Source organism: Populus nigra, chromosome 4 (genome assembly GCF_951802175.1).
Source record: "Populus nigra chromosome 4, ddPopNigr1.1, whole genome shotgun sequence".
NCBI classification, from domain to species: Eukaryota; Viridiplantae; Streptophyta; class Magnoliopsida; order Malpighiales; family Salicaceae; genus Populus; species Populus nigra.
In genome coordinates this window covers 5415728-5427721 of record NC_084855.1, presented here as the reverse complement: position 1 = coordinate 5427721, position 11994 = coordinate 5415728, and the positions used below count along the sequence as shown (strand labels likewise).

Here is an 11994-nt window from a genome sequence, read left to right as displayed (position 1 = left end):
GATAGGATTTGATAAAAAAAAAACTCTTTAAGAAGAAAAATGTTGGATTCAAGCCACAAAGCTATGTCTAAAAAAGAGTTAGGATGTGCATTGGGCCCAAAAAAACATTTGACAACATGCTTGAGTTCGACCGTGAGACCTGAGCCCATGTTATGCTAGGCATGTGCCTAGCATTTAGGCTTGGGTGTCACACTTGAGCCCAAGAGATGCTGAGAATGCCTTATCTCTAGGATCAAGCGCAATACTTAAAGTACATAAAAGTGTTAGTCATGTGCTCAACACCTGGGCTTGGATGTGCTACCCAAGCCCATGAAAAGCTAGATGTGCATCCAATGACTTGGCTTAAATGTTATGTTTGAGTCCATAAGTATTGGTATGTGCCTAAAACATGTGCAGTAAAACAAATATATACCAACTAAAAAATATTTTTTAAAAAATATTAATAAATCCTGTATATCAAATGCATATTTTAAAGTCCACAACATCAGTTTTATTAAAAAACACATGGAATAAATATATAGATGGATGGTTAAATCAATTAAGGCAAAAGATGAAAGCAAGATGGAAACATAAAAAGGAAGGCTGGAGCCATAAAAGGAAAGCCACGTGGACGCGAGGCATGGCATGGGGCATCCACTTGAATCTGGGAGGGACCTATTAGATTCTTGCCTCGCTCACCAAACTCAGGAGGAGGAGGAGGAGGAGCCGAGAATCATTTCACAGTCAAGTCCATACCCACTGAAAACCTCCACGTGTGTATTAAAACATATGGGTAATTCGTTACAAGATCCGACCCAACCTTTTCGCTTTCAATAAAAGAAAAAAAAGGAGTAAAATGTAAAGATAAAATGTAACGAGGTCCCGGATTCTTCTTTTTTTTTTCAAAAAAAACTAGGGAGTACAAAAAAGGATAAGAAGACCTGCTACTTGCAGAGCCAAGTCCCTCTCGCTCTCTAACAAATCCAACTCTCTTCAACGTCTTCTTCGTTTTCCTGCTCTCAAATAATTAGGGTTTCGGTTTTCCAAAGACTAGAAAAATTCTCTACTCGTTCTGGTACGCTTTCTTTGCACTCTCTCCTTCTATTTTAATTTTCTATTTACTTTGTTTATGTTAACTGTGTGGTAACTGTGCAATGCTAAAGAAAATGAGAAAAAAAAGAATGTTCAGATTTTTTTTTGCTGGTCATTCATGTCGAATTTGCTAGTATTTCACTTGATTAAGGCTGAGTAACCTAGTGCAATTTTTTTTTCCTTTTCCTTTCCTTTTTCTTTTTATGTTTTTTTTTTCCTGGATACCAGACGGAAGCCTAGGTTTATTTTTAACATTACTGACTCGGAGGTTTTTTTTTTTTAAATTTACTGCTTTTTTTTTTTATAAAATTCTTGTGTAATGTTTTCAGTGGTTTCACCCTAATTGGGTTCTTTTTTGTTGTTGGTGTCACAGTGAAACCCTGATTTGGCGCTGAAAAGCTCGAAATTAGGGTTCTTTTTGAACGTTTTAAGAATGGTTGGTGAAGAAGGAATGGGCAATGGTGAGGGTACAGAAGAAATAGTTCAGCCCTTAAAGATTGAAGCAATGGACAATGGGTTTGGAAATGACGGTGTTGAAGCAAGCTCTGGCAGCAGTGAAGGTTTTCGAACTTACAAGAGACGCAGGAACACGAGGTCAAGTTTGGATGGGAAAGGTCAACAGGATGGGAAATCTTTTATGGAAGCTGCTAGTAGATTTTCAGACCAGGTAACTCACAAATACAGGCCGTCCATGCCAATTTTTCCTTATGCAATCTCATCTTGTATTGACTTGTTGGAAATTACTCTTATTGAGTATGATTTTGTAGAGAAGATACTTGCACTGGAAGTGTTTGTGTTGTGCATTTTATTCTTGTTCTTTGCTCTAGCTAAGATGTGGTTTCTTGCAGACCATAAAGAATGATTCACAGGACCATCTTCGTGAGAATCATGCTTCTTTGAATCATTCAGGTGACGTTTCACAGAGGCAGTGGAGAAAATTTGTCCTTGACTACATGTATCAATCATCAAGTAATGATGAACATGGCATACAGAGGTGCATCAGGGATGCACTTATGATGGCAGTTAAGATCTATGCAGCTATTAAATTGAATGTGCTAAATAAATATAAGATTCATTTCTCATTCATGTATTTTGACTAGTTAACATTTTTTTGTCCCTAAATTTTTTTGTCGCAGGAATCTGGTAACTGTAATGCAGATTGGCATAAGTCACCTTCATTGGGGCGGATGGCTAATGGAACTCACAGCACAGCTAAAGGGCATGTAGGTGTCATTTCAAATGGTACTTTGGAAGAATCACAGCATCACAGTGTAACTGACTTGTGCCAGCATGCTTTCCTTAACATCCTACTGTCAGAAAAGTTCACCTCTCTTTGTAAGCTACTGTTTGAAAATTTCAAAGGAATGACGACTGACAGCATTCTTAGCCTGAATTTCATAGACAAAAGAATGAAAGAGGGAGCTTATGACCGTTTGCCTCTGCTTTTCTGTGAGGATATTGAGCAGGTAATTTATTACAATCCTTCTCTGCATTGTTTGATATTGTCAATTACAAAGATTTTGCTGAAATCATTGTTGAGTTAGATTTAGGATTGAATGTCTGGTTTTTCCTGGTACCACCTTGCTTATGTGCCACTAATGCGATTACAAAAGCCAAGGGATACATCTTCCACTTTAGACAAGGTTTTCACACCCCCCGCCCCTGCACGTTGTGTAACCAGCCATTAAATGCAAAAGGGATATATACATTTGTTTTATATGAAAGTTGAAAGGAAAGATACAATGTTTAAGACATCATGCACCAATGAAAGTAAGTATTTGTTTGATGTTGTGGTCCTTTATGAAGAGTTAAACTTTTAAAGTTTCATTTTATCACCACAATGTTTACACGATCTTATCTGCTAGATGCAATTGTTTAAATGAATTCCTGCGACACTTGTGCAACCTCTACCCTCTCTGGTAGTTAACAAACTTTTGAGCGATTCACTACTGCATGTCACATATTTTGGGGGATCTCTTAGGAGTTGAAAACTATAATGCCTTCATCTTTATTACTTATACTTTGATAAGTTAGATTTTTCACATCTCTTACTGTTAATATAGAACATGTAAGTGGCTATATTAACAATAACTTTTTCCTGTGATTTATACCGTGATCATAGCTTGTTCATTTTAATTGGCTAACTACTACATGTTCATGTCACTGGTCCTGTTCATTGTAATGTCATTCAGCATGTATGATTTTGTTTCTGTTTACTAGTTCTCAGAAGAAAATGCAATTTCTTTTTGTTGTGCCATTCATTTAAACTGAACAACATTTTCAGTTCTGGAGAAAACTTCAAGGTTTTGGTGCTGAATTAATCTCTCTCGCAAAGAGCCTATCAGACATATCAAAGACTTGCTATAATGAACGGGTAAGCCAGCCAATGTGTAGATACTCTTCTGGCAGACTAAGAACTTGAGTTCTGTGCTAAATGCAGCATATGCTTCATTTTTCAATTTACTATTGTTTCTTAATGCCCTTTTATAGTTTTCTTTTCATTAAACCTGAAACATTTACTTGTGCTTGCCAGGTGGGAGGATTAGTAGACTGTACATTTGAAGATAAAAAGCATGAGGTAATTTTTGTGAAACATGGCAGTACAATACTACAATTAGTTTTGTAATGCTGGCATTGGAAATATATACCACTGAATTGCAGTAGCAAGCCAAGTGCATGTTCACTGTAATACTTTTAAGTTATAGTTGGTTTTGATTCCTATTTAAACCTTTGTGCTGCAATACAATTTTGTATCCAGGATTCCAATTCTCATGGCAAGCCAGAGCAAACAGATGCTTGTTATGTCTACAGAGTCTGCAGTTGCAGGCGTTGTGGGGAGAAGGCAGATGGGAGGGATTGTTTAGTTTGTGATTCATGTGAGCAAATGTACCATGTCTCTTGTATTGTGCCAGGTGTCAGAGAGATTCCCCCCAAAAGCTGGTACTGTCACAACTGCACCACAAGTGGAATGGGACCCCCTCATAAGAATTGTGTAGCATGTGAGAGATTGAGTTGCTGCAGGACCCAAAATAAGCAAGCTGATGATGAAATTGGTTTATCAACTCAAGAACCATTCAATGATTTTGAAGAGGCATCAAATTTTAGCGCGAATAATGAGGTCAAACTTTCATCAGAAGGGACTGGAAATGTGTGCACCTGTAAAATCTGTGGAAGTCCAGTGGGTAATGGAGAGAAGATAAAGATTTGTGATCACTCTGAATGCCCTGGCAAGTACTACCATGTGAGATGCTTGACAACAAGGCAGATAGATTCATGTGGTCATCGTTGGTATTGCCCTTCTTGTTTATGCAGAGTTTGCATCACTGATAGAGATGATGATAAGATTGTTTTATGTGACGGCTGTGACCATGCATACCACCTTTATTGCATGATTCCACCACGCATTTCTGTACCAAAAGGGAAATGGTTTTGCAGACAGTGTGGTGTGAAAATACAGCGATTACGCAGGGCACGGAGGGCATATGAGAAATCTGAAAGTCATCGGAAAAAGAATGATGAGGGGGTTAAAAAGGAATCTGAAAACCTCAAGAAACTTTACGAGGAGGGTGGAGAAGAATCAGATAAAGGTAGAGGAATGGACATGCTTATAACTGCAGCACTAAATTGTGAAGTTGGCTGCCAATCGAATGAAGAGTTGAAAAGCATGTGACATTTTCAGGAGATTACAAGACAAAAGTCTTGAGTTTTTGATCATATATCATACTGATTTTGTATGCGTAACTGATGCCAAGAATCTTGACTATGCCGCTTCACAGGGGATGAATATTTCATTAGGTTGTAAACTTGTAGGTTTTGCTGACTTGGATACACGACTCCTGGCAGGCTCATGATCTGTAGGCTTGTATATTTACTGGTTTGCAACTAGCAAATACATGACATGGAGTGACAAGGATCAGGGAATCATAAGATATGTGTTGGAGATGATGTTTTTAACAGTGGACGGCCAACATTCTGTTCTTTTTGTACTAAATACGGTTCATTCTTTGTAAGGGGAAAGCTAATTCTGACAGTAATGTTGTGAAATTAGAAACTGTTCCCAAATTTCAAACAACCTGTACTTTTTAATGACAGGGAACATTTTCTTCTGTACTTGAAGAAGCTCAACTTTTCAGTTTTCACACCCCCGCCCAACTAATGCAGGTCTTTAGCTGGTGAACCTTGATGGTTCTCTCATTCCCTGGAGGTGTAGTCTTTTGGCCAGCTGCATTTATCAAGGGAACCGAGAGTGATTTGAAATGAGTACGCTAGTTGATGAGAGTGCCAGTGGTGATTTGAAGTTAAAAGCAGGAATGTCTGCATGCTTACTGCATTTCAACATGGCAGTTCTGGAGTGCTGTGGTGCGCAGTTGATTTGAAGACTCGCATGGTGCACACCGTTTTCTTAATTAAACCTTCTTCATGATGTTTACAGATGGTTTAACATAGTGAATTTGTGAGGTTTTTTTTTTATTGCAATTTATTTTTAAAGTGTTTTTTAAATTATTTTTTGTTTGAAAAATATTAAATTAATTTTTTTAATGTAAAAAAATAAAAAAAAAAAAATTATTTTAATATATTTTTAATTAAAAAAATATATATTTTAAAAATCCTACAGTATAATACAATAACACACTTTGTAACCTATGCCTGACATTGCGATGTCTGTGCTGCTGCAGAACTGATTTCTGATTTGGGGTGATGGTATCCTCGCTGCTGTCAAGCTTGTCTAGTGAGCAAATTATCACATTAACAAATATGGTGCTCTGATTAAATACCGGTGGGTTTTTTAAACAATCTACGCCCAATCATAAGTCCTAACTGTAAACTTTTGCAGGAATTTTCTCAATCTCAAATGAAATAACAAAATACAATTAAGTTCGCTTTTATTGGTATTTAACATTGCCATTCGACTCCCTCTTATTTGAGCCTAGAGTCACCGTGACTTGAACCACCGGGAGCAAGAGCAACCGAGAGGGGAAAGAAACAATAACGAGAAGAAACAAAAATGGAAAATTGCTAAGGTTAATTCATGGCTGTGCTTTCTGAAACTCCATAACCCAATTGTTGTAAGCACAACAGATAACCTGAGAAACCAGATTTCATTGCTAAGGCTTAGTAGTCCTTTTATGTCCTCTCTTAACCTCCAGGATTTCGAGCTAACATCAGCAAATCTTGCTCAAAGACAATGTGTGAAGAAGCAATGTTCTCTGGTGCAACGGGAAGAATTGATTCCACAATGATCACCTTACCATCTCTTGGAAGAGCTTCCCAGCAGTTCCTGAGAAGTTTCAAGCAACGCTCATCGCTCCAAGCAACAGTTCCACAATGATCACCTTACCATCTCCTGGGGTGACTAAATTATTTTCTATGAAGTTCAGACTAGTCTTCTGATTTCACTAATTTTTCCTTTTCTCACATCTTGACAATGAACTTCAATTACCAGTTTTGTTTCTGACTTCAACTAACTAAAGAAAACAGAGATTTCAAATCAAGGAGGCTTTACCTTCAAGAAAACAGCATCTCCCTTTGGCACACTCGCAAACAATACCTCCCCCAAACATACTCCACGCCTAAGACGTAAAATGCCTTGTTGTAAGTTAAAGGCTCTGATGCTCGTGTATGTGTAATCAAACTGATAAAACACCGTTCATCATTTCAGAAGCAGGAAGGAAAGGAGAAAAAAAGGACAACAGGGGACCACTTTGTTGTTTAGCCACAGTCCTTTACGGAGCAAATGGCATCAAAATACAGACGGGATGGAGTCTTGCTTGTACAATAATGCTATAAAAACAAAAGAAGGCAATGATACCTGGATATGACGTTGCATCTGCTATTACATGGGGCAGATCATAATTTGTACCCTGAATGTGAGGATGCTTAGAAGAGATGATGTTGATACTGACTCCAATTCCACCTCCAACATCAACTAACTCTTTGAAGCCATGAATCTTCGTAAATATCAAGGATCTTCTTCAAGATCAAGGTAGTGTGGTTTGACATTGCTAGATTGATACCCTACTGAACGTTTGATCAGTTTCTGGATGCTCATAAGCTGTCATCCCCCTTCAAGTATAGCATCCTTAAGGAGGTACCTGGCAGACCATTACATCACTTAAAACCAACATTCTGTAAGGGAAAGTTATTTACTCTGACACCCCCCCCCCCTATACAGGTCTACTTATAGCACAGAGAATGCCAAATTCTTTGAACACTTCATTTCTTGGTGTCTGATTTAGGTCATATCCAACCCAACAGACCCATATGATTTATTTTGTCTATCAGAAATGCTCATCAATTTGTTATAGCAGTAGCCTAATTTCTCTATTGATTCAAAAGTACTACTTAAAAGGTCAACCGAACAAAAAAAACACAAAAAACACCAGGAAATACCAGCTTTTCAAGACCTCATAATGATGCAACGAAAAACAAAGGGGCGTCGGATCCACCACTTCCACCTTCAATTTAACAAGAAACTTGCATATAGGTCCTTCACTATACGCTCTCTCAACTTCCCCGTTCTCTTTAATGCATGTTGAGCACTTGAGTATATCATAGCTTGCCAAAAGACGCAGCATTCGGTCTAGCTAGACGGATGCATCTGGGTTCTTTGAGGGAATTCTAGCTGCAATCTTGGCAGGTGAGATGCATGCGCAGCCACCTTCACTAGTAGCTGTGAAGATGGTATCTATGAGCTCAATGGCTGATTTCAGTACCATTGGAAGAACTACAGCATTTGCTAGTCCGTTGGCTAGCTTGCCTGTTTGTTCTTCTTAGAGAGTGAGTTGTGTTGCTCAGTACTAGACATTTTTTGTGGGTTGGGTAGCTGTGCACATTGATCGTTTGGTCAGCAGTAGCTGGTTGTTTGTAGGCGTGGGGTGCCGGAATACTCTTGCTCTCTACCATGTGAAGGTTTCCCTACTAGTAATAGAATTGGGCCTGAAATATAAATCTTGCATTTCTTTTCTTTTTCTTGAATAATAAAAGTATAGATGGAAGAATAAAAGTAGCATTTGATGATAAAAAGTACATTTAAAAATTCATAAATCCATTCTAAAATTTTCTATCTATCTTTCCTCAACCTATCACATTTTTAACTCTTTTATATACATGTCTTTATCCTAGAACACTTGTAGCAACCCAACAATATTTCTATCTTTTTTTTTATTTATATCTTTCCTATAACATTAACCAAACACAACCTAATAAAACTTCCCCTATAACACCTATAAGATACTTGATTCGGTAATAGATTCTTTGGAATGAATGGCATTTCTCTTTCAATTTTTGTTTGAGATTTTCAAAGGAGGCATGTAAATTCAGTTTTGAAGCAGAGAGTAACAGCGTGGCTTGAATGATTAAAGCTTGAAAAGTTACACTGTACAGGCGCATGGACTATTCATTTTCCTGCACATTCAAAAGCTGTCCTAACACAAGTGAAAACATGCCGTTTGAAAATTGAGATAGGACAGCTTCTGTTTGTCTTCAACTTTATAGAGATAGACAGTTGAGGGAACTGCTCCTGAATCTACTCATTTTCTTCCTTCTTATTGAAGGAATTACTCCTGAATCTACTCACTTTCTTCTTTCTTATTGGCAGCAACCTTGAATGGTTCACTCACACAAACAGATTTCTCATTCAGACTTACAAGGACACTATGTTTGACAATTCTATACAGCACATAATGCTTGATTCGGCCATCAGCAAATCCATGAACTAAAATCCCCCCTCAGGAGCTCTCAGTCTTGTCACTGACCACATAACGGTTCTCTTTACTACTCAAACCTGATGAATGAAGCTGCCTTCGCTTCTTTACAAGCTGTAATGCACCGTGTCTGTCACCTTGAGCTTCCTTAGAATCAGGCTGCAGACAGAGCATTTCAAAAACTTGTGTGTGCAAATATTATACAGACATGAAAATGGTTTACGATCAACCTCTAGAAGCTAAATTATGTTTATAGGAATGCCACATGTCATGGGAGTACTAAACTGAGACCTTATCATAAATCAGTCTCACAGTGGCAAAAGTGAAAGAAGCAAATGATGAAAAAAATACTTAAGTTAGATGTTAGGAACAATCATCATGTTTCTATTTCTGTAAAAGAGTGAGACAACAAGTGTTCCACACAATCCTACTAGACTGTTCAACTCAATGAATGGAACGGGTGGAAAAATAAGAACTCACTCAAGCTTCTACATTCGAAGTTGAGATATTTTTCCAACACAAGCAAATTGCCAAGATATAAGCAAAATCGACATTATATAATTTCAGTAACCTAAGCCCATGTTAAGAATTCGAATAATCTTTAGCCAAGGAATTTTCTTGTTTTCACCATTGGATGTCAGGTAGTACCCATCAATCCATATTATGTTGAAAGCTCAGACAAACAGTGATCCTAAAACAGAAAGGTCAAGCCTCCAAAACACGAGTTTTTACCTTAATGGCTAATGCTTTATCAAAGCTTTCAATTGCGCTGTCAGGCTCCCCAAAGTTCAACTGTGCTCTGCCAAGGGTGATCCATGCCTGAGAAGGCCACGGCAAAGAAAAAAGTGAGAATAATTTTAACAAACTTTAAAGGACAATTTTTTTGAGTTAACTAGAATTGCACCAAGAGTTTCTTTTAGTTATAACTAGAACTGCACTAAGAAATAGATAAAGTGATTTATGAAACTATATTTCATGAATGCTATGCTACACCACTAACTGTAACTGCAATTTAGCAAAATCAGCCACATCTGCCAATCGGTTGACATTCTAAGTGAGACAAGTTCCACTACTACCTGACTTGTGTATAGCTAAGGAAGCACTACATTTAGGAGGGAGGGAAACAAAATTTACTTGTTCATTACAAGAAAAGGGACAGATGGAGGAAAATTTCCAAGGAGAAATAAAAACAGAGACAAGGAGGTGTCAACAGTCCAGAAGTCTCAGACATAAACTTGCATGTATGGCAAACTAGGGTAAATTATACGAAGCAGTGAAATATTCAACAAACAAGTTCATTGAAAGGGCTAGTTTAACTAGGGTGAATTAGATGGCACCGTAATAGCATCCTGCTAGCAAAACATGAAAGCAGAATAGCAACCACATTGTAGAGTATGCCATTGGTATACCTCCGCCCATGACGATTCCAACTCAGTTGCTCCTGTCAATAAATTCCAAAGTAAATTGGGGTTCCTAGGACTTTATATTTTCAGAAAAATGCAAAATACAACATATATTTGTAGAACAATCAAGGCAATAAACACAGATTGAAATTCATGAATGAGAGATGAAAAGGCATGGAACTCACGAGTTGCTGCCTTCAATGCACTCCAGGGATCTCCAATTTCAAGCAAAACCTGTGCCTTTTGCTCATGTAAGACTGCATTTCCAGGCATCAAATTAAGAGCAGCCTCCCATTTCCCAAGTGCCTCACGATATTTTCCATCCTTTAAAGAGATAGCAAATCAAAAAATATATTCCAGCTGTTGCATAAAATGTCATCATTATGTACTTAAGCAAAGCATAGAATAAACTCGAGCCTGCGCTTCCAAATAGAGTTTCTTCTTCAATTTGTCTTATACCGAAACAGATGCTAGAAAACAGACACCACACACACATCAGAGACATGCCATCAACAGAAATAGAAACGAGATAATTCAATAACTTGGTATTATTGGCATAACTGCAGAAAATACAACAGCAGGAATCGGAAAAAACCGGTAGATTAGCATCAAGTAACGCAGTAAACGTTTCCTTACCATGAACAAGCAAATCATACAGACTCCTCACTGCCATTCCAAATAAGTAAACAGTGATATCAAAAAGTTCCACACAACCCACATATGTTGCATACGCAATATGTCCGGAAAACCACAAATTTCAAATCTTTTGTAACATAAACACTGAAATATCACAAAAAAATTCAATAATAGCATAAGTTCCGCAATAATATTGTCAGATTTGCGCTTTTCAGGGAAAGAAAGAAGAAGAAGAAGAATGAGGGAGAGAGGGAAATACCTCGGCTAGCTTGTTGCCTAGGTCTTGGAAAGAGTCGGCGAGTTGTCTATTGGATGCTTCTGAATCCAAGGACTTGTGAGAGGCACCCAGTTGCCTGGTATCGCTATTATTGTCTTCGTCGTCGTTGTGGAGCATATCTTGTTGATCAAAAGGGAGGTTTGGGTACTTTGATATGGCTGCTAAAGGTCGCTTCTTGCTCTCCTTCTTCCATGTTACTTTCATCTCTCTCTGATAATTTTGTTGTTGTTGCTGTTGTTACTACTTTCGATTTTCTAACAGGACAGGAGAGGAAAATATATGACTGAGCTTTGCCTGGGTTTTGTCGGTTAAATTGGGATTCTTGTACATGTAGTCAAAAGCTAAAGCCCACTATAAATGGCCAGACTGTGGCCCAAATTAAGACAGGCTTGAAAGTAACTCATTACTGCCCGGAAGAATCATGAGAAGGCCCACCGTAATGTACAAAAGATAAGAAAGCCTTTGGAAAAAGCAAGGATTTTCACGTTTTCCCTTTTCTTTTTCTTTTTTTTTGACAAGGGTAAGTGGTGGGAGCAGGAATTATAAATTCATGATAGAATCTTTTTTTTTCAAACAGTAGCAAAGGAACACTTGCATTTTTATAAGATAGAATGGCGGCATAAGGAATTCATTTAATTGTTTGTTTATTTCGAGTTTTATTTAGCAGCGAGAAGGAGGCTCTTGGCTGGCTGGGAGGCCGGCCAACTTGTACAAAATTATTGTTGTAAATCAATTTTCATGTTCTCCTTGTCTCCCTCTCTGTTTTTTTTTTCCTGTTTTTGATAATTGATCAAACTCTTGCTCAGCAGCTCAAACTTCTCCTACTATCCAGGCCTAAACAAAAAAAAAAAAAACCAAGGACCACAGACTTTGAAATGAGGACTGATTTGCAATAAAAATAAAA

General features: G+C 37.8%; 2 protein-coding genes and 1 long non-coding RNA gene across 3 annotated transcripts; 1 reads left to right on the top strand and 2 right to left on the bottom strand.

Moving 5' to 3' along the window:
* The first annotated feature begins 877 nt into the window (after positions 1-877).
* On the top strand, positions 878-5210 carry LOC133692957 (PHD finger protein EHD3-like). The gene is made up of 7 exons (XM_062114142.1): positions 878-1054; positions 1445-1738; positions 1920-2093; positions 2208-2537; positions 3356-3445; positions 3605-3649; positions 3830-5210. The coding sequence occupies exons 2-7, from the start codon at positions 1505-1507 to the stop codon at positions 4739-4741; spliced, it is 1785 nt and encodes a 594-aa protein (XP_061970126.1). The 5' UTR covers positions 878-1054; positions 1445-1504; the 3' UTR covers positions 4742-5210.
* Positions 5211-5924: 714 nt separating this feature from the next.
* On the bottom strand, positions 5925-7204 carry LOC133690474 (uncharacterized). Its single transcript, XR_009841453.1, has 2 exons — positions 6881-7204; positions 5925-6703 (listed from the first exon to the last, which is right to left on the bottom strand). It is a non-coding gene; the product is annotated as an uncharacterized LOC133690474 (long non-coding RNA).
* A 1187-nt stretch (positions 7205-8391) lies between these two features.
* On the bottom strand, positions 8392-11378 carry LOC133690473 (uncharacterized). The gene is made up of 5 exons (XM_062110692.1): positions 11073-11378; positions 10363-10501; positions 10184-10215; positions 9507-9593; positions 8392-8933 (listed from the first exon to the last, which is right to left on the bottom strand). Exons 1-5 carry the CDS (start codon positions 11292-11294, stop codon positions 8799-8801), a joined length of 615 nt encoding a protein of 204 aa, XP_061966676.1. The 5' UTR covers positions 11295-11378; the 3' UTR covers positions 8392-8798.
* Positions 11379-11994: the final 616 nt, after the last annotated feature.